We start from the raw sequence: 22773 nt of genomic DNA, 5'->3' as shown, positions 1-22773 counted from the left end.
CATGTCCATAAAAACTTAGAAGAAAAGTCTTAGAAATAAAGATGAATAATCAAATATACCCTCACACAAAAGAAAGAAAAACAATTGCAAAAAAAAGCCCTTTTTACCTACGACACCTGGTGTTCCTAGGCGGTCACCCATCAAAGTAATAACCGGGCCCGATATGGGTTGGAAATAAGGAACAAAAGTGAAATAGCAGTTCTGTACAGAAGCATTGCTGAGATGTGTTGCGCATAATTTTGCCATATCGGCCAATGTAGAATGAGAATTCTTAAGCTCGAAAATATTTATTATGTTAACAAACAATGAGGTTCGAAAATAGTTTATAGCAATATTGAACTTCTGTTTACTTTCTGACTGACAGATCGAGTGATTGATTGATTGATTGATTGATTGATTGTGTGAAGAACGAGACGGGGAGAAGGATGAGCCTAACTCGCCCGATGGGAAAGGGGTCATTTCAGCTGGCTCGCTCCACCCGACTTTCGCCCTCACACCCAGTCACCCGCCTATTCTCATGTCCGCACGCGTACAGACTAACAGTCACACTCGACTTCGAAAACACAACCGACAAGACAGTTGTACAACGTATAAAATTATTATTTAAACACAAGAAAAGCAAAATTAGGTTGACATGAAATCAGTATGAAATTGAACATGTATATAACTACTTAAAGCTACCCGGCATCAGCGCGATAATCGATGGTTACAGACTAGTGAAGCTGGAAGATAGGTCTTACGTCAATACATATACATAGGTCCGTACACGCGGTCCTTTCTTGGCCTACAGCTCACAACCTCGGAATCTGATAAGCTTCCAGAACACGAACTGTTCCTTTGCGCTGGCTGGTAGCACCACTCGGCTACGTTGCCCTTGGTTACTGGGAGATGAGGCAACTGACGGTAACTACTCGCCTTCTCGAAGATTTCCTGCCGTTCTCTGAAATGACCACAACTGGACTGTGGTACGGTGGGGTCGACCAGCCACTGCCTTGGTACGTCTACCCGTGAACGTCTACCCCAGTCTGAAGCAGTCCGGCTAGTGTGTTCTTCAAGGCGATGTCATGGAAGTCTCGACTGATGGTGATTAAAATACCGTTTCCAGCTAGTTTTGTCTGTACGTGTGTGTGGTAAAGTAAATGAGTTCCACTACTTAAATATTTGCTAGAAATGGCAGATGATCGCCCATATCTAAAAGAAAGGAAACAAAGTTAAGGACTCGGTTGCTTTGCTAGGACAGAAATACAAATGTTGCTAACAAGACCGAGTTTGAAGTATACAATATACAAATGTGTAATGTGACCCATTTACATTAATCCTGCATGTGTATGATCGTTACTTGGAGCAGACGACACAAGGAAGCACTTTCCCGCTTACATAAGGTGGGCAAGGGAGACTACCGCACACAGCACCGACGTAATAAAAGACATTGCCGTCGTCGTCCTTGTGGGACCCAGTGCGCGTGTGCTGCTCTCTGTCGACACAAATGTATTCTGTCGCTGCAGCGTGATTGGAGTGTCCTGCATGAGTACCCGGAATACTCTACTGTCCATCCAGAGGGGCAAGCACTGGCAGCGGGTACCATGAGGATTGTCGCCCGTGGGCTGCGGCATACAGCGCATAGGGGGTCAAAGTTATGTCTGGGAAGAGGGGTGACTTGGAGTTCAGCTCCATAGATACCAGTGAGATCGCTCGCGCCGGGGTTGTTATCTAAGACAGGGTTCAAGGGCAAGCACAGAGCGTTGGCGGCTGCTCCGGTGTGAGTGTAATATGAGCCGCCAATAAGACCTGAACAGAGAAAAAAAATCTGATTCGTCTTCATTGAAAGAAAATCTCGTTCATCGTCATTCTAGTCAGCCTGGTTGGTTCAGGGAACGAGATTAGTGCCTTTAGTCTACAGTCTACACCAACGTACTGCAAGGTCAGGGTCCTCAGCAATGTCGAGCGACGCTAATAAACTGTTAAGATACTTCGTTTGAACACAATCATTCCAGTTTTCTGTAGTTCGAATATTTTCTAAATACGTAGTGTTATACGTAAATACGTGTCTTATAAATTGTAATTTATTCATGTGATAATGATAAGGTGACCAGACGTTTCTGGGGCGAAAGCGGGACACATGCCGATGATGGTGTCGTCACCGTCAAAGAACGCCGAAAAAAGTGATTTTTAAAGACAACCGGGACATTTGATGGACTTGCCAGAAAGCCAGAAAGCGGGACATTGGGCGTCCCACCCGATATTCAGGCGGGACACGAAGTCAAAAGCGGGACTGTCCCGCCAAATGCGGGACGTCTGGTCACCTTAGATAATGATGATGATGATGATGATGATGATCGCGTGTGACCCTGTATCTTGCTCCGCGCATGTATCTGACTTTTGTCTCCTTCACTTCTTTAGTGCCAGGACTGTGCTCTCTTCTCAACTGTGTTGTCCTTTAACTTCAAAATTTTGTATTCTGACGATTTTTTCTTTTTTCTGGCCTATACGTGACATTCAAGACATTGCTTATACTGATCCATATTAATCATAATCATCATAATCATCATCATCATCATCATCACAACAAAAATCAATTAATTGTTTTCCCACACCACTTGTCTTCTATTAACACCCGATTTGTTTTCTCGATTTCCTTATTAACTTTCTCTTTTTTTCTCTCTCTCACACACAGCCTCACATACTACCTGAATAAACCAGCTGTGTGCCATTAGGACAGCCACTGTTGCCCCAGCGCTCGTACACGGCTCCTGTAGACAGAAACACAGTTGAAGCCCTCCACAGTTTAAGATGTAGAAGTTGACTCAGTCCCCATTCTGATATCCCCACCTCGTCAGGTACTTCAGGTCAGAGTTAATGTTTATGTTACCTTCAGGTGATGAGGACTCACTAAGTCGCTGATTAACAGACTGTAATATATCGGCCTAACATTACATGCCAACTACGGTGAAGATAATGACCGATGATTATGGCCATGTAATTAGTCAGCAAAAGCAAACATGAAAAGATCAAGAATGTTTAACACATGATTGTTATATAGGGCAAAGCATAGAACCTGTGTTTAGAGTTAACGAAATGCTGGTTACCTATCTGCGGTGCTCTGCCCACAGGCTTACTTCCGGTGTCCGCCGGCATGGCCGACTGGGCGAGAAGAAGATCTGATCGCAGGACGGACAACTCTCTTTGCAACTGCAGACCTTGAAACTGTGAACGGAGCGCTTGTATTTCGCTCGTCACTTCTTGCAACACGTTTGCATGTGGACTGAGAAATGATAAGAAAGAGACAGATAATCACATTATTGAGGTGTGCGAGTACAGTAGCTGCAATTTTGAGAAAATTTGATTTATAGTGTTTCAGCAATCACACAAGTTGTTCCTTATCAACGAGTACTTCTAATTCTAAGACTTCAAGCTGCACCTATTCAAACTGCACTAAGTGTATAGAATTGTTTTTGAAGTAGCATCCAATAAGCAAGAACATTCCCAGAAAAATGCCGAACAATATATTACAAAATATGTTCCGGTTACAAGAAAAATTAAACGAATATTATGTCAAAATCTTTGTCAGTATGATGACTTTTTTTTTAAAATTTTTTATTTTTTTTTGTTTGGGAAAGTGTTCCTCGCACAGTTATCAAGTCGCTCGGTAAGTCGTCTGCAGTGTCATCTTTCCTGAAATATTCTCTAGTTAATCTTTCGTTTTGCGACTGGTTTAAATGTGGAAAAATTAAAAATTGATCGAAATTGAGTTAAACTAATAATTTTTCGTTAGTAAGACATTTGTTTTGTCATTCTCTCGCCATTAGACACTACTTTGAAAGTGTGAAGAACGACTGGCAGTGTCGCTAATTTCTTTTCTGCCAACCAATCGGTCAGCGCCTTTCTTTTGGTGACAAAGGATAATTCAGTATTTTAATCTCTAATTAGATAGCGTTGATATCAACGACTAAATTGATTCACACAAACCTTGTGATTGATTAATATTCGAATTAGTAATTATAGAGATTGAAAATACGGACTCCTGGCTCTTTATTAAGGTACATGATTGAACTTTAACAGAGATACGGAACCTCTACAGCGACTGAATTTCATTTTCCTTCAAAAAAAACAAAAAAACAAAATCGGTTTGCGCAGTGAATTAACTCAATTTAAATGTATTTTAAGACAATTTTTTACTTTTTTTTATATAAATAGTGTATTTCCCTGTTAGTTTAATGACTAGGGAATCCATTTAGAAAAAAACACGCGAACTTGCTCACAAAATAATCCTATTCACCTTAACGGCCTTCTACTACTAAACTGCTGTATGTGAACTAAGACTCATTTAGTGGTGGGGTTAGGGGTTACAAATACAGTGTACTTGTGTTTTTGTAATTTTATGAAAGTCGTGAAAATTAGTCTTTATAGAATAAGAAATAAACATTTTCCATGTGTGATGTCATGGCGCAAGATTTGATTATTAAGGCGAAAGCAACAAGAATGTGAATGTAGTCCAACATTCTTTTAAATAATGTGAAAAAATAGTGTATCATAATCAGAGGCTAATTTTAAATACAATAGCCTCAGATGATAAAGCTTAGTGTTATAGCATTTCTAATCGAACGAATAAATTTTTAATGAAAAATATCTAAAGTTTTTATGTCAATTAGAAAAATTTAATAAAATACTTTAGTCTCATAAATAAAACGGCACATTCCTTAAATTTAAAATTAATGTTAATGAATTTAATTGTTATGCAAGTTGATAGCTTTTGTCAATCGTGATTTGAATGCCAATATAAATATTGTAATTATAAGAGTTCAGTAACTTCGCACACTGACCTCTGTGAACCGCACTGAACACCAGCTTTGATTTCCGTCACTGTTCTCCTCAACACCTCGAGCTCTGCCTCCACGTGACGCAACTTCCTCATTTCCAGACTTCCAGCGCCCGATGCGACGTCATCAGATGTGACGTTTTTCGTGTCCAGGCTCATGGCGTACAACACAGGAAGTGACGTCAGTAAGCAGATTGACGTCAATAACGCCATTGTGGCCATGGAAAGAGAGAGCTTCTACTTCAGTGTGTGAATAAAACTTGTTGTGGTTAAAAAAGATAAGAAGATGACATTATGTGATCTTTATTGTCTTGTTGTTGAGTATTTTACACTTTGAACATTTTTATCTTCAGTCTCACATAGAAAAGGGCGAGTAATCTCAGTTCAAAGATTAATGTATCGACAGTTTATGACCAAAAGAAGGTATCAACAGCCACTCCAGCCAGAAAAGCAATAAATTATCTTACTGCATACAGTCAAGTGATACAGATCGCCTAACAAACTAACGCTGCATTAAACAAAACCTCTTCTTATGCTAAAGTGCATATGGCGGTTACATCTTTCATCGCAAACAATTGCTCAACTTACCGTTTACACGTTGTGCAGTTGCTAGAAGTCGTGCTGTTCAATGTTGTCTCCTCACTGAAGAGTGTTTCCCAGCCCCTCATATTTATACAACTCAAGGGGAGAGCACCAAGGAATAAGTATACCGAGCAGAATTGCAAGTGCATAGTGAAAGAACGCAAAATGTGGATTAGCTATCAATGGTCTCCCTGAAATGACTGCCCTCCCCTTACAAAGAGGATATAAATACCTCATCCAGATGGAGCTCAGTGTGTTAGAGTCAAATGGGTTAAGTCGTTTGATTTGCTAATCAAATATTTTATGGAGCATAATTAAAAGTTGTTGTTCCTCACAAGGATGTACAGCAAATTTACCAGTTAAAAATTGTCATTTATCTCAAAAAAATTTGACATTAAATAACGATAAATAGTTTCTCTGATATTTTAGAACACGAAAAATGAAGACAGAAGAAAGTTGATTTGTTTAAGCTTTATTGAAAATGTTTGTAAACACATGGTCTTTGCCAGCAGAATTGGTGCATCAGAAAATAGCGTTTACAGATACTAATCGTGTTACCAGTTGTTATGGATCATGTAATAATAATATGCAACCTTCAAAAAACGTTTTTGTGCTTAGAAATTGTCCTCGGTACTCAAATATACAAGGCATGACCTTTGTATACAATTTTGGTTTCATTTTGAGTATGTAGTGCAAGATAAAAAAAAAAAATAATTTGGGGCTCTAGTGTCAAACATGTACTGCTCTACACTGCAGTCATCTGAAATACACCAGAATCGACAATGCTTTGAGAGCTTATAACCGCGAGTACCTTTTCTCTTTCGGTTGAGTATAATTTCGATGTTTACAAATATCTTTTCTTGTTGACATTCTAAACTTCAGCTACTCCCTCCCTCACGTGTCTGTGAAAGTGTTCAAGAGTAATCCAAACCATGGAACACCTTTGGTGCGGAGTTGTCTTGACTGTAGTGTTCTCTTCTGTTTTAATGATTAAAATGCCTAAATGTGTTTTGAACCAAATAATATAAACTCTAGGGTTTGCAAGCTACAGGCTTCTTGTAGGTGAATACGTTTTGAAAGTAAACAACAACCATGTGAACTTTCCGTTTCGCAATTTCCCACATCGGGGTGAGAGTGTTAAAACAGATGCTGATCTCCCAGAGCTGACAGTTTCCGACTCAGAAAGTCGATTTGTGTGTAAATGGCTGTCTGTTAGTCTTTCATCAAGTCTTTAGCACCAGTCTGCTTCACTTCTGTTTCTTGCATGTGTCGTTACATTGCGATAAGCATATTTACACAGTTTAGCGAGTGAATGAATGTATAGAAAAAGAGCAGTAAACAAGGAACTGAGGAGAATAGATTATTGCACATATTAATTACTTTAATATGCTTGTGTGTACACAAACACTTACACACATGTCATATAGATACACACAGACAGACACAAGTGCACACAAGGAAACGCTTTCCCCTCTTCAAAACGAGGACAAGGGAGGCTACCACACACCGCAACAGTGTAATTAAACAGTTCGCCGTTGTCGTTTCTGACGGACCCCATTTGAGTGTCTTGTTGCTTGTCAACACAGATGTGCTCTGATTTTAAGCGTGGGATGTCATGCCGGTAGATGCCCGGAGTACTCCATCGTCCTTTCGGGGTGGCAAGGGTTGGCGGCGGGTACCATGAGGATTGTCGCCCGTGGGCTGCGGCATACGACACAGGGGGTCAAGGTTATGTTTGGGAAGAGGTTGCACTTCGAGTTCAGCTCCATACATCGTTGTTATACAGGTTACACCAGGATTGTTTTCTAGGACAGGACTACCTTGTTACGGTGACCTATGTACGTGTTTGCACGTAATGTTCACTACTTGAATGAAAACGCTACCTTTGGCTTTATAACCTTTGGGACAGTGTATTGAGATCTTTCATCTTTACAAGCCAATGGCCTCCAGAAGATTCTCTTTACAATAATTCATTTGTGTTGTGAGCATCACAAACACTTAAAACAGAGAATACTCCTCAGACCGATGACTCGAAGTACAAACTTTTCTGTCAAAGCTTTAAGCATATTATTATCACTTAAAACGACAGAAAGAATTGAATGAAGGAAGCAATTAACATAACCAACAGAATATAACAGAAAATGGGGAAAACTGTATAAAAGCTTAGAATGAAAGAAATACTAGATTATAAATCTTATTTCTCACTCTTCTTTTTTCTCTTCACATATGAAGGGTATGAAGAAAAAAAACAAAGAAAGAGAAAAATAAAAGATATACTAGACTATTCCTAAATCTGTTATCTCGCATTTTCTCTCCCTCACGCTGCGTCTGTCTCCCTCGACATTTCTCTTTTCCACTTTTCCTTCAACTTATTTTCTGTCTCTCCGTCCTTCCATAGTCTACACACACTCACTCTCTCTCTCTCTCACACACACACAGACACATGCAATTACTGCATACCTGAATAAACCATATCTGTTTTCACAGTTTTCCAGCGCTCGCACACGGAAAGACAGAAACACAGTTAAAGCCCTCCGTAGTCGGTGACGTAAATCAGTGGTTCTCAAAGTATTTCGGACCGCAGACCACTGTACTTAACAGTGGCGTAGGAACCAGGGGGGCAGCGGGGGCAGCCGCCCCCCCCAAGGAAAATACAGGGGGGCAGGAATATCCTTTTGCCCCCCCCCCCAATATTGAGACGTAATTCTCACAAAGAGCAAAGAACTGAAGAAAGGTAGGGAACGTAGAGAGGAGACGGTCATCACCGTCACAAAAGCGGGCCCTGAGGCAAGTGGAGGCTCTAACACCTCTGACGATCAGATCGGACAGTCCGTTATTGTTTGCCAGCTAATGCAGGCTGTGTTGAAGCCTCAGCGAAGAAAGCAGCCGGACAGTACATCGGTACATCGAGTGTGGTCTCCTCCCCCTCCCCCATAATGCGACGCCTTTTTCTTTGGCGGTTTTCGTTTGACCAACATAAAACATCCCCCACCCACTCGCTGTCACCCTAAAATTATCTGCTATCGCTTACAACCAAAGGGGCCGCACTGGCCATGGGGAACACAGAAAGCCAGTAACGAATTAGTTGCATACCAATACCCCAGTCTTGCCAATCAGACAGGAACCCTTACACTTTGTGAAAAGCTAGCGAAGCACGAGGACTTCCATCTTACTACACACCAACGGTTTAGTGCGAATTGTCGGCTTTGACTTCACCTACGTCAGACAAAGACTCTGAGTCCCTATATTGGTAGTTTTCTTTAGAGACACAGAGACTGGTATTATTGCTATCTACTACTCAGGGGGAAGTGCATAAGTAACATTTCTAAAACTACACAAGGGCACTCTTTTATCATCAACGACTGTGGCTGGTACTCAACATAAGTTATCTGTGTTATACTGTTTGGTTTGTATATATGTGTCCGTGTTTTGGTAGATGGCCATAGAACGTGTCGCATCGCTGGCTCAGCACCGTCGGGTAGCGGAGCGATGAAGGGGTGGCCCTGCGGCCATTCCCACCCTAGTTTCGTCCCCTGGCCACGGTGGTCTGGCCAGTTTATGGCCCTTAATTATAGGGTAGCCTTGCGTCCCTTCCTCTCTGGTCTCTTTGATTCTCTTTTGGGTGGATGGGCTATTTTCCCACGGTGTGCGGACACCAAGTTCAGGTATAGGCTGTGTCTCTTTGTAACGTGGATTATCTCGCGGACGCTGGTCCCTGTGGGTAGGGAAAGGTTCTGGAGGTTTCTCGAAGCCTATAGAAACCTGCCACACAGGACTGGGAGGACGGCGGGCGGAAGAGGAGTTTTTGCGGTGGTGGAGAGACCTGTGCCCGTCTCTGGGAGTAGTCGGGGGTTTGCCACGTGCTGTGTGGACTGTCGCTGAACTGGCGTGATGTCTAGAAGAGGGTTCCAGCAACCAGCGTATTTTCCCCGCGTTTGTTGTGAGATAGAACAAAACGTGTCACGAGCCGTTGGTGAGTAGGCTTAATTAATCTTTACCTTTGTTTTTCCACGCAGTTTTTCTGGCTTAAAACAAACAAAAAACATACTGAGAAGTTCCATGACACAAACGCGCTTGAATAACTGTCTCATTATGCATGTATTTAAAGAGAGGGTTGATCTGCTTAATCTGGACGAGATTGCAATGGAGTTCATTAATAGAAATCACCGAAGACGCAGTTTTTTGCACACTGACTTGCCAACCTTGATTAATATATGATTTATATGATTATAACGTTTATCACATTTCTTGTGAATGCGTTAGCCGGGGAGTCATTCTTTAATTTGTTTTTCTTATTTAATGCTGCTTGCCTTTTAACAATAAAAGCAGCGTGTTGTGATGCTACCACTGTGTACGTGCATGCGTGCAGTACCCCCCCCCCCCCATCCTTTTCACGTAATGTGCGAGTGCGAACGCCGCTCACTGTCAGCAGGGAGTTTTGCCCCCCCAACGCCAACATCTTCCTACGCCACTGCTTAAGTAAAAAAATATGGCGGACCACCAAAACCTAAAAATTAGTCTGTACCATGAATTTCAAATTCAAATTGTCGCATTTGTTTCATTACAATTCAAAACTAAATGTCCTTCTCTGACGGTAGTATAGTAATAAGTTGACATAAAACTACCTCGTTCTTTGTAATTAAAATGTTAATGCAAGGAATGCATCACTTTAAACATCACTTTGCTGACATATGACGACTGTCAGCCGCGGACCACCTGACTTATGCCCACGGACCACTAGTGGTCCCGTGGACCACACTTTGAGAACCACTGACGTAGATAATCAACATTCCGTGGTCAGAACAATCATGTCAGTGCTAGTGTTTGTGTTAGCTTCACGAGCGGAGCTCTCACTAACAGACTGTTTGACAAACAATGAATACAGTGAAGATAACAACTGATGTTAATGGCAGCATCATAAGTCAGTTTAAAGAAACGCAAGACATCAGATTGCTAGCATGTGATTCTTTCATAGGACGAAGCGTAGAACCTGTGCTCATGATGGTAGAAATGTTCTCGGCGACACGGGGAGGCTCATTGCTGATCTGCGGTGTTGTGTCCACAGGCTGACTTCCGGTGTCCGCCAGCATGGCTGACTGGGCGAGAAGAGGATCTGATCGCAGGACGGATAACTCTCTTTGCACCTGCAGACCTTGAAACTGTGAAAGGAGCGCTTGTTTTTCTCTCTTCACTTGGATGTGAACTGAGAAATAATAAGAAACTAGATATTGAAAGTATATAAACCATTATGTTAGTAAGCATTATTTCTTCTATGTCATTTACTGGTCATTTCTGATTGAACGTTGTCATAGGACACTGATCTAAATGAAATTTATCTAGGGTCATTGTTGTTGACGACAGCTTGTCCTTTCTAGCCGAGGAGGTATCAATGAGAAGTAAAAAGTTTCCCGAATAAGTCACATAACAGGATTAACAGCTGCGGCACCAGGAAGCCCGTGCTGCTTGACTGCACTTCACCAGGGGGCATGTCCAGGGAGGGATTTGCCCCACCCACTCTGTTGACAGCGGACAAGAAGGGTTCAGCCAATCAAATGTTACCTTGTTCACTGTTCAGAAAAGCAATGTGGGGCTAAATTATTCTCTCACAATGACTAAGGCAGGAAAATTCAGATGATGAAAAACGATACCGCGAGGCTTAGCCATCAAGCAGGTAAACATGGCTCGGTGTGTTTGTGTAGTGTGTTTACAAATACCAGTTTTTCTGTGAACAGATATAACCAACATCGTAACCCTAACTAAACCTAACCCAAGCCTAACCCTAATCCCAATCATAACTAACCCTAATGCTCTCTCATGTGAATGCCAGACAGCTAATAAAGAAAAACACCAAGAGCAAGCACAAAAATAAACAAGTGAAACAACAACGATTTGAAAAGAAAACTAAGCAAAATAACACGCACGCACGCACGCATGCACATTCATCGCTGACATCAACAACATTCCAACAATGCCAGCTCGTACCACTAAACTACAACAGCCCCACTGACACCTGGGATGCTTTTTTGTGGTTTGTTTTTCCCCCGACTTCTTCAAACGTTTTGCTAAAATGTTCTGGGGATGTTGGTATAAAGAAAAGCAATTCAGTGTCCCGAATGTATCTCAGATACCTTTCTGTGGACAGGTATGCGGGTCTGAACCTCGTCTGACTAGACTACTGTACAGAACTAGTCATGCGTGAGATAAGAAAAAGACTGTAATATCGGTGAGCGCGCACAGGACAAAGACAAGCCTTGACATTGGCAGATGTCGCTGTTTAATTACAGTGATACCTCGGTTCTCGAACATAATTCGTTCCGGGAGGACGGTCGAGAACCAAATTGTTCGAGAACCGAAGCAATGAAACCCATAGGAAATAATGGAAACTGGATTAATTCGTTCCAAGCCCCAGAAAATGCCTATTTACTGGCACTTTTATCAAAGGATCGAATGAGCGCACACTTCACGCAAGACGAGTTTTGTGTTACAGGCTTTTTTACGAGGCTTCTACTGAACTTTAATATTATTTAAATGTTTTTTTACTTTGGGAGGTTGGAGGGGGCGAGAAAGGGTATGTATGGGAGGAGAGTGGTGACTCCGTGAGTTTCTGTTGGTAATGCCCTCCTCCTGTTATGGTATTCCTTGCTTTATGATCTGAGTCCACATGTACTGGACTGGTTGCCAGACCCATGTTACTGTTCCTACACTCTGACTGACATTTAGTTTTGCTATTGTGTATCATTCATAGTGTAGCATACTTTCACTTCTATCTTGTTCTTGCTCGGTGGCCTTAATGGTAACAGTTTCTTGATGTATGAGAGTTGTAATTGTTAAGTGAAAACCATACCTTGACTATTATTTTATATGTTTACCCTGTTTATATTATTTGCATGGATTCGAGTTTTTATTTCTTGCCGATATATATACACATAAGTTTTTGCTTTGTTGAAATCTAGATTGTGCATCTTTATGCTGCTTTACTTTCTTTATAATTCTTACGGATTAAGAATATGTCAGAATGTAGACACCTTGTGTCTGGTTAACTTGCGACACGCCGCAAGGCAGTTGATGTTCTCGTGGTACAGTGTACTATGTCTAACCTTCAGACTTCATGCCTACTCGTTCTGTAGTCTTCTTCTTTTTACTCCCTTTCCACCCTCAGTGACTCATAGGGTTGCAGTGACACTGTAGTAGCGGGGGTTGTTTGACACAGGTTGGGGTTGCTAGCCCCACACCCAACCTTCCTCCTTCATCCAGGCTTGGTTAGCCGGGGGTTCCCTTGTTCTGAAGGCAGTCTAATGTATGACTCATTGCTGTCATTAGACCTTGTCAATACAAACCATTTTACAGAGCACGTATGCACCTTTTCTATACAGCTTTCTTTTTTTTTTCACGATGCAGCAACGATCTCTACCTGTCCTAACCCTAGCCTCCTTCCTACTTTTATCTCATTTTCCTATACATCCAGGCTCTCCATTTTTACCAACTATAGTGCTAAATCGTCTTTATGGGAAGGGACCTTTCTTAACATCAACACCTTGCTTGACCGAACAGTCATGACAAGCAACTCAGTAGTAACTGTGAAGACCTGCCGGCTAAATGTTGTCTGCGTGTGTCGGTGTACAAACCTTCATTGCTGTGCATTGGACATTGTTACAAAAAAAAAAAAAAAAAAAAAAAAAAAAAAAACCAAACACTTGTTCCAAACCATTCTGCATTCGTAAAGATCAGTCACCTGAATATTTTAAATATATTTTAATTACTGTTCTTGACAGCTTGCCAGACTAATCTTGACCATGGAAAATGATAAGTCGAGAGGTAAGAGCAATATGAAATTGTTGAAAATTGTTGAAAAATATAACATAAACTAGACACAGTTACATACACAGCATGTACTGAAATAATCGTCGAGTACGTTCAGTCAACAAACAATTCAGTGAAAACAATCTAGTCCTGAAAACTTAAAACCCTCTGGAAGGTGTTTAAAAAAATATAATGCTTACGACACACCAAGTTAAAAAAAAGTTTCAGAGTAAAACCTCACACAAACATTAAAAGTCAAAGAGCTAAAGAAAATATATGAGATATTAAAATGGTCATTCATGTACTTTTGTAATAGGGAGAAAGAAATTATTGTATTGAGCATATATTTGAACAATCCCCCAAGACAGTTTGAGTGACGGGCCTCGTCAGCTGCCGCATCTCTCCACGTGTTTACCCGGAGACCTGTCCTGGCAGACTGACACAACTGGTGCCAGACAAGGAACAAACGATTGAAATGAACAAATGAACGAAGCCATCTTGTCATGAACTTTGAACGTTGATGACTGGTTGAGTTTCATGCTATTAATTTTAATGCCTAGTGCATTACCGACTGTAATGAGTCGAATATTAACCTGGCACAGTATGAGTTTCTGATATGGTGCTATTAATTTGTTTGCATGAGAACAGTATCTGTGGACTTGCAGCTCCGGTGGGTGGACTAAACTTGACGCTTAAGGGCTTCCTCACCGAACAGACCTCACTCTCGCAGTCTCATGTATTACCAATGGCAAGTGTCATACTGACCATGTTAATGCCTTTCATTTTACAGGCTACAGATTTTCTTCCTAAATACAAGAGTGAAGAAACATAGAAAATACCAAAACACCTCATGGGGAAAAGCCTCCATCCACTTTGGGAAATAAACATTTTAATTTTCTTTTTGCATAATTTTGATAAAAATTCAACTAAAGGACTCACTGTAACTGTCAACTAAGTTTGTACCGAGTTCAGATACACAGGCACACTATTTTCAAATGATTATTACCCTCTCTTACACCCCAACTTCTACCCCCACACAACCGATTTCCTGCCCACGTGAACTCATTTATAATAAATGACAGACATCAGGACGCCACACCACTGATTAGGAGGCGTGTCCAAGAAAGACTATAAATTGAGAGTGATGATTGTGAATGACCCATTGCATCTTGTTCGTAGGTAAATTGCCTCCTTGCTTCATCTGAACCTGCAGACCCAGTCATCATGCGAGTCCTTCTCATCCTTTTGGTCGGCCTGCTCGTCGTGGGTGAGGTGACGTGCTGGGCTGCTTGGTCTAACGGTACGTTGATAACACCCAGTGTAATCAGTATACTTCTTCAACGGGAAAGGTTTAGAATGAGAAACCTCAAAAGCTACATTTCTTCTTGACTAGTATTCAAAGAAAGAAATAGAACGCAAATAAAAGCGAAAGAACATAGTAAACTTTTTGCTAACGAGAAAAGGAATGTTTCTAATTATGTTTGCTTTCTTTAGGTCCTTTTGTGTTGTGTGCATTACAGGAGTGGTAGGCAACAGGAGAGATAACCTAAATTTTAATAAATGCATAAACTACAATTTCAAAGCTACCTAAGAAGTGTTTACTTTAGCTTTACCGAATCATTAGCTCTAAAACTTAATTTATAAATCAGCTAAAGAAATTGACTCAAGTCACAGGTCTGGGAATGTAATCGTATCCGCATAAAAGAGAAGAATTTTAAAAAGCGAAGTACAGCTAATCGTATAACAATATCTACACACACACAAATATCAATTCTGGCGTGTTGCTGTGTAGAGAGAAGGACATGATATTGTCTGATTTAACGGACTAAAAAAACATGGACAAAAAGCAGCTATTACAATAAACATTTACATCATAATGGTAAATGTTCTCTAAAAACATCCACTCTTAGACCACTGCCGCTAATGAGAATCCGCTATCAAGATTTCACAGACCATTGCCATCATAGTAGGACTAAAGGTCTTTTTAAACATACTCAGAAAGTGAGGATCAAAGAAAACTATGTCAATCTGTTCATTTGCTAAACCAACTACAAAAACATGGAATTATCCATCAAATTTCTTTGATATCAGGAATAAATAAAAATCGGACATAATGAAGTGAAAATTTCGTTTAAGGATAATGGTTTCAAACTTCTTAAAATTTAATAAATCTTTAAAACGCCATCTTAAAAGAGTATCTTGAACTATTAAAAGACAGATGACCAATAAGAGCAGCTCGAAATTCGATTTTAATGACAGCTCTGGGGTTTTTATTTGTAAACTTCCTCTTCAATTTACAATTTGTTTTTCTTTTCATATCTAATTTGTCTAATTATGCAATGGCCACACAGTTGTAAACCAAGTGTGGGATTGTATTATGCAAGCCATTATCATCATAATGATTATTTTTTTATCATTATTATCGTCGAAAATGATAGATTTTGTTCAGTAAGTGCCATTGAGACATTACACAGTGAAATTTAAAAAATTGGAATGATACAAATTGTTACATTGTTGGATGTCGTACCAACAGAGTTGTCTCTATTAACCTTGCCTTTATTATTAACCTTGCCTTTATTATTAGTCATGTTAGGAAATTAGATTACATCCACTCTACATAACTGTCGAGAAAGAAAAAAGAAAGAAAGAACTATTTTTCGCTTTTTCTGTTTTTCCTTTCAGAAGGGAAAATGTCGCGTGAGCGTCGTGCCCGAAAAGCAGAGAGGAAAGCTCTTGTCAACGGTAAGCACATTGTGTCGCTGTGGGTGATACGTGTATAAAAAACAATTTCATACAGAAAAACAATCAAAAGTAAACGAAAGTAATTATGTAATTAGGGGAACTATCTGAAGACAACACTTTTCCGATGTTGGACCGGTCGTCTCTTGTGTTTAGCTTCACACAGACATGGCCGCTCGTCTACTTCCTCAAAATGTTGACCTCATACATTGACGTCATTCTCATCACTATTTTGACGTCATTCACTACCTTCGTTTCAGAACAGTTGCCCCTATAAATAGTAGTATTCTGACATCATACATTAACATACAGTTGCTGATATAAATCTTATTATTAATAATAAGTGTGATATTTAAAATATTTTGTTGCTACTATAACTAGTAAGACATGTCATACATTAACACACACTTGCTGCTATCAATAGCATCATTAAGACATCTCATACATTAACATACAGTTGATGTTATAAATCTTATTATTAATAATACATGTAATCCTAAAAATATATTGTTGCTGCTGTAAATATTATTTATACATATATACTATCTTCAAAATCTACTACCTCAGTGACATTCGATAGCTTGTCAGTCTAATACTCAGACTATGGTTAATATAATATACTACTAGTACGTCTCGCATGCCTGCTTTATTCATTCATTTGCTTGTTGAATTTATTTCATTGCTTATTGTCTAATAATTTTATACATTACACCTAGTCTGTCGAATATCACAAATTATGTTTCGTCTTTCTTTCAGAACTCACAGCTCCTGCTGCTGCAAAGCTAAAGAATCTTTAATGTGGTGCAGGTCGTAAGGCCAGGAAGACTTCCTTCCCTTGGCCAGCGACCTGACAGTCAGTAGTGGTGATCACCACAAAATCAATCTTCTGATTGATGTAATTTCTTTTCCTGCTTTTTCTCCTTTTTTTCTCTCCAAAGGCAAGAATGATGTTCAAGAAAAAAAATCTCATTACATTTTTTTTCCAAATGAACTGTTTTTTTCCCACTATTATACTAACAAAAATTCTTTCAAAATAACTTGATAATAAAACTGTATGATCTTTCCTATCTTTGATCTTCATTTCATGCGTGTGTGCATGCATGTGCATTATCTATACTTTTTAAATAGAAAATGAAATGACAGTGCCATTCATATAAGGTATTATGATGACACGACAGGTTATCCAGATTTTCAGTTTTTGCAAATTGACAGTCTGTAGAACACTGCAGCAGACAATTTACAAGTCTTCCAATATCATCTTTCAAAAAAAATATTAGGAGACAAAAATATATATATACATTTTCTATTGCTGCTGTTTTCACCACAAAAACCAAATGAAAGATAATTGTGATGAAAATGTCCTTAGTATGTTAACAACAAAACGCAGATAGGCATTCATGATGCGATGTACGAATATTGTGTCTGAGGGTGCATACAGTTTGACATTATACAACACAAGCTGTAGAGGAAACAATTTGTTGCCAGCAGATGGCACAATAATGCTGACTTGTTGTCACGATGTTCAACTCAGTTTCCCGCAAGTCAAAGTCAAATGGATTGTGACAAAGATAAATGTCTTAGTGAGTCACTTTCTGACGACGACGACGACGACAACAACAACAACAACAACAACACTCACTGTTAGGGAGGGAGGTTAGGCCCCTATGCATTGTGGGAGAACGCCACCAGACAGGAAGTGTTCTGATTATTTGTTAAATGTGTTAGGTACATGTGTCTCGTATCACATAGACAGAAAGACATCATCATGTTCACTTAATTTTTAATAATTAAATGCTGACACAAACGTATTGCTACAGCGATGTAACGGTCATGTAACAGTTAAGTAATAACTCTTCTTCAATAGAATTGAATCAACAAATAGCTCAATGGGGTGTCTGGCGAATGGTTCTGGGAGATGCTCTTCATCCAGACATCAACTGTGCATATTAGTTTTGTCTTAAGGAGTGCTGGTGTTAAATGAATAATGATTAAGTGAAGTAGGTTGGTAATTTGCTAGTAATCTTATTCACTAGATTCAACTTAATCTCTTGAAACAGATAATGAAATAGCAACAAAAAATAACGCGATTAACTGCGCGCGCGCGAACACACACAGAGAGAATACATGACACACAACACAAAACACACAATAGGAATAATATCAAAAGGTACGTGTACACCTTTTTAGTACATGTTTTTTCCCATTTTTAGACATATTAAATATAGTAATACCCTTCTATCACACGTCAAAGTTTGTGTGGAAGAGGAAAGTCTTAGGTTAGACAAAGTTTATCCAAGCATGCAGTAGCAAAAACATCTAAGTTGAAAGTGCTCTAGGAATAAACGCACGAACAAATCAACGGATTTCGTCAAGCAAAGAAATACAAGAGAGGATAAATGAGATTCTTAATATAGACGACCGATTTATCATTACTCTATTGGATATTGCCAATAAGTTTAAGAACACAAAGCCAAACTAAATGCCAGCCTACAACATGGAAAACCTCTCCTCACCCTCGCCCTTCTAACCCCTTTCATCTTATTTCCCCTATACATCAAAGGTTCCCAATCCCCCACCCACTATACTAAAATACCTCTAGGTGACGTACCTACCTTTCTCACTCCTTATCAACAACAGCAACAATAACAACAACAACAACAACAACAACAACAAAGTGCTAACTATAACAGTCGTCTTATGACAATCATCTCACCTGAAACTGTAAAGATCTGACTACTATGCTGTCTGCATGTTTGGGGTGTGGTCTATCATAGCTTTACTCACATCTCAAAAGATGGCGCTTGTTTAAAAAATATTCTCTGTATTAGAGACTTTCTGATTCTTGTATTCGATGTTCCGTGAACTATATGAGGACAAAGAATAAGGTGAGGAATGGTTCCACTTTGTAACTGGCACAGGATCTTGGCGCACATTGGCCCCAATTGCCTAAGGAGAGTTTTCTTCAATATTTTATTAAATTAGCTTTTCATTGAATTCAGACGCAGAGCTGCATTACTACTAATAAAAAGCTAATAATGATTAAATTCTTAAGCTAATAATTTAACAATTATTAAAAGCAAGGTAGCTTTGAGTTCTAATGCATTTAAAGATAAAATTAGGAGATGTACTGAACGGTCACTACCGTTAGTAATATCAGTGATGTTTATCACCAATTATCATTGGTAATTGTTTTACTAGTTTTAAAAATATTGGTCATCTTTGCTAGAGACATTAGCAATGCATATAGGGCCAGACATTTTTTTTTTGGTAGTACGCATGGTCTGATAAAACTACTTAAAGATTTCTTTCTTTCTTTTATTTGCTTACCATACATACTACAAGATCATGTTTTTCTTACAATACAACTACCTGATAATAGAATGTAGAGGTTTCTCTGTATGATGGTAGTGGGGCTTGTCGGAGGTGGTATTTACTGACCTGACTTTGTCTATACTGTCACTGCATTTTATTATTAGTCCTTAAAGTGATTAACGATGATGTGCACTTGTCAATGTGCCCAGAAAATCGTAAATTTTATAATTTATATGCTTCTTTAGAGTGAGAGAGAGCACTATTTAAATCTAAGGATAACACTAGTAAACATGTATGATTAAAGGTGTATATCAGAGATTTCTATCATAAAATAAGACATGTAAAAATTAGTGTACATCGTCACATGCACTGCTTTGCGGCATCATTTTAGAAAGGTTTGTGATGTACTGCATCTCACGGTCATTAGACTTGATAGACATGATATACTCTCTTTCACGATGCCACAAGTATTCTCTCCTTGAATGAGTTATCTTCTTCATTAATAGGTCACAAGTCAGCCCAATAGTTTTGGAAACTTGAATTTGTTCGAATGGTGTATGCTTAGCTGTCTAATGTTTTGTGGTATCAGATTGTGAAAGAGCCGAGAGAATGGTGTGTGTGTATTTATGTATGTGCGTTTATACATATGCTGTAGGTAGGCGGAGAGGGAAAGAGGTATAAGTTCTACCTCACCTTATCTCTCTCTCACACACACAAGCACTCATTGCCGGTTGCATAACGTTGTCTTATTTCTCTTGTTTCTTCACTTGCCTGTATCATCTACTCCACCCCGTGTTGTAGCGACCACCTGATCTCATTGCCACTCGGGAGGCATGCCAGAGTTGAATGAGGGGTGAACTCTTTCTTTGCGTGCTCTTTGTTTGTGTGCATCGCAACGATTGTTTTCAACTGAAACACAATACCCCAGTGCAGAAGAGTCAGCGCCACACCTGCCTGGCTTTGGCCAGGTGGTCTTACAGAATCAACCAACCAAGTCGAAACAGGAGAAGCGGAGCGAGTGGTGCAACTTTAAACTAGATTATACAGGGCAGCTTGACCCTAGAAACACATGGTGACAATGTACGCGCAGGTGCGTTTGTAAAGTCTATTAGGGAGACAGCTGCTTGTTTTATATGACAGTGTGTGTGTGTGCGCGCGCGTGCATTCAAAGAAAACTGTCCTAATGTGAAGCTGTGTTGAAATAACGCTCATAGAAAAGCCCTCTGTCTGATGCATGTTTAAATGATTTAATAGCGAGTGAGTGGCCGACATAGAAGTGAAAAGCATGTTATAATTAGAGATTGTGATGACCCACTTCATCAAAACAAGTGGTCGTAGTGTTACAGTCTCATAGTCATTTCACAGAACCCAGCCGCAAACCGTCCAGCACAAAGAATTAATTGTCACAACGCATGTCGCTAACTCACAACTTGTTCTAAGAACAGAACAACTGACCTTAATGCACGATGACTTGGTCGCTAGGCCAGCGAGGTTAGATAAGTATTATTGTAGGTTCACATACACACACTAATAAGGAAAACATGTATTAAACAGATAGACAAGGTAAGTAGAGTTTATGTGGAGTATAATAACAATAGAGGGATGTGCGTAGAGAAATAAATAAATGAAGTAAATAAGCTCAAGCTGTTACAGTTCACAAAAACCTGCAAGAAGGAGAGGCTGACGCTTTAAAAGCTCTCATGCTGTAGTTTTTTTTTTTTTTAACTGTACAGATAAAAAATACATGCTTCAAATTCTCAAATACGGTAAACAGCAGCACAGCGAATCAACAAGGGAAAAAACTCAGTCTGACTAGACCATCGTTGTGATTTTGAATTATTTCCCTTGTTTTTAGCCGTCATATTTTTTCAATGAAGTCATCGGATGATGACTATAACTTTTGGGGGGAATAGTGTAGAACTGATGAGAGAGAAACTATTTTTAAATTTATGACTGGTAACTCAATAAATTTCGCAAACATCTTGATCGCTGTTGTGAGTTCTCTTTTCTTCCTCACATCAGTTAATTTTGCGAACGATGCTCATTTGACTCCTGCTCTAAAGTATTGTCATAGTGTCGTCATCATTGGGAGCAGACGACACAAGGAAACACTTTCCCGTTTTCATAAGGCGGACAGGGGAGACTACTGCACACAGCAGAAAACCAAAAAGAATTTGTCTTCCATTTTGTTTGAGTGGCGTCGTCTTCCAGCATGGCGGGCTGCCTACTTCCGGTGTGCATATGTGTATGCGATATTTTACTAGCATTATTTTGCGTGTAATAAATTTGTCGTTTTGTACCGTTCGAAAATAGACAAAATTATTATTAAAGAATCATTGTATCTGGTGTAAACGTAACTTCTTCTTTCAATAGAAAAGAATCAGAATGGAAGCGGAAAGACTAGAAGATTAAACGAACAGAAAAAGTCACCTCGTGCATGCTTTAACTTTCCTGTGTGATATATTTGTGTAGTAAAAGTTATGTTAGGATTCTCTCTTTAGAATTTCATTTACTTCTCATATTCTCTTTCTATTGCTCTACTTCTCTCTTCTCCTTTCTCTCTCTTCATTTCTCTTTATCTTTCTACCCTCACTCTCTTCCTCTCTACTTGAGTTCTTTTTTTTCTCTTTCTCTACTTTTTTATATTTTCTTCTCTTATTTTTTTTCCTCTACGTGTCTTACTCTCTTCCACTCGCTTTCTCTTTCAGTTGCATGTGTTTATAGATGTATGCATATTTATTTACAGGGAGTTTCGTACATGGGTGTATAAAGGACTGTACTATCCGGTCCTGTTTATAACTGGTTTGTGTGTACAGCTGTCCATCATAACGCTGGTGAGATATTCACACCCTTGATGAAGCTAACCTCAATCAAGTTTCAGTCTCGCTCTCTCTTCGTCCGTCTACCCATTTCTCTCTCTCTCTCACAAGCACACAAGCTTTTAGGCTTGCAGTTTATTATGTTCTTCACACCACAAGCTATTTGCTGTATTGTAAACTTTGCGATATCGACTAAGCTGTGTACTTTACCATTCGTAAATAAACAAACTTATTAAAAGTCAACGCACATTGAGGATGACAATGAAATACGTAATGGAGAAGACTTGTGAATATACGTCAACAAACACACAGACAGACTGGATCATATCCTGGATTCACCGCCAGTGCCCATTTTGACGACAGTGTGGCATGTTTATAACAAACTCAGAGATTTGATACATTTTCCCAGGTTCCTACCAACTCATGAACTAACTGAATAAAAAAAAGTGGAAGCGTTTACCTGCATCTAGTAAACACAGTTATATTTCACGTAGGGTAGAAGAAAGGTCACCAATAGGAGCAGTACGCATAGAGTGAGGATGTCTTTACCTTTGGTCAAAATGGCGAAATCAAAGAGAAACGCGTAGTCTCCGTAGTTAAGATGCATTCTCCAGATCCTGCATATGTTATGTTACTCTACCCCAATGTATCTTAACCACTGATTTATTACCACAGTCCCAGGTGAAAAGCAATATTCGCGGAGTC

At 39.5% G+C, this 22773-nt stretch overlaps 1 protein-coding gene and 1 long non-coding RNA gene across 2 annotated transcripts; one reads left to right on the top strand and one right to left on the bottom strand.

The window, feature by feature from the left end:
- Nucleotides 1–582: 582 nt before the first annotated feature.
- Nucleotides 583–5542, bottom strand: LOC112572521 (short-chain collagen C4-like). The gene is given in 6 exon segments (XM_025252235.1): nt 583–1518; nt 1520–1788; nt 2688–2750; nt 3087–3262; nt 4821–5075; nt 5405–5542. Coding segments are annotated over 5 exon segments (900 nt in total). The 5' UTR covers nt 5030–5075; nt 5405–5542; the 3' UTR covers nt 583–1335.
- An 8804-nt stretch (nt 5543–14346) lies between these two features.
- On the top strand, nt 14347–17001 carry LOC112572522. The gene is made up of 3 exons (XR_003101017.1): nt 14347–14498; nt 15881–15940; nt 16694–17001. It is a non-coding gene; the product is annotated as an uncharacterized LOC112572522 (long non-coding RNA).
- Nucleotides 17002–22773: the final 5772 nt, after the last annotated feature.

This window comes from Pomacea canaliculata, linkage group LG9 (genome assembly GCF_003073045.1).
Source record: "Pomacea canaliculata isolate SZHN2017 linkage group LG9, ASM307304v1, whole genome shotgun sequence".
Taxonomy (NCBI): domain Eukaryota; kingdom Metazoa; phylum Mollusca; class Gastropoda; order Architaenioglossa; family Ampullariidae; genus Pomacea; species Pomacea canaliculata.
Note: the sequence above shows the minus strand (reverse complement) of the source record. Positions and strands in the feature narration are given on the sequence as shown.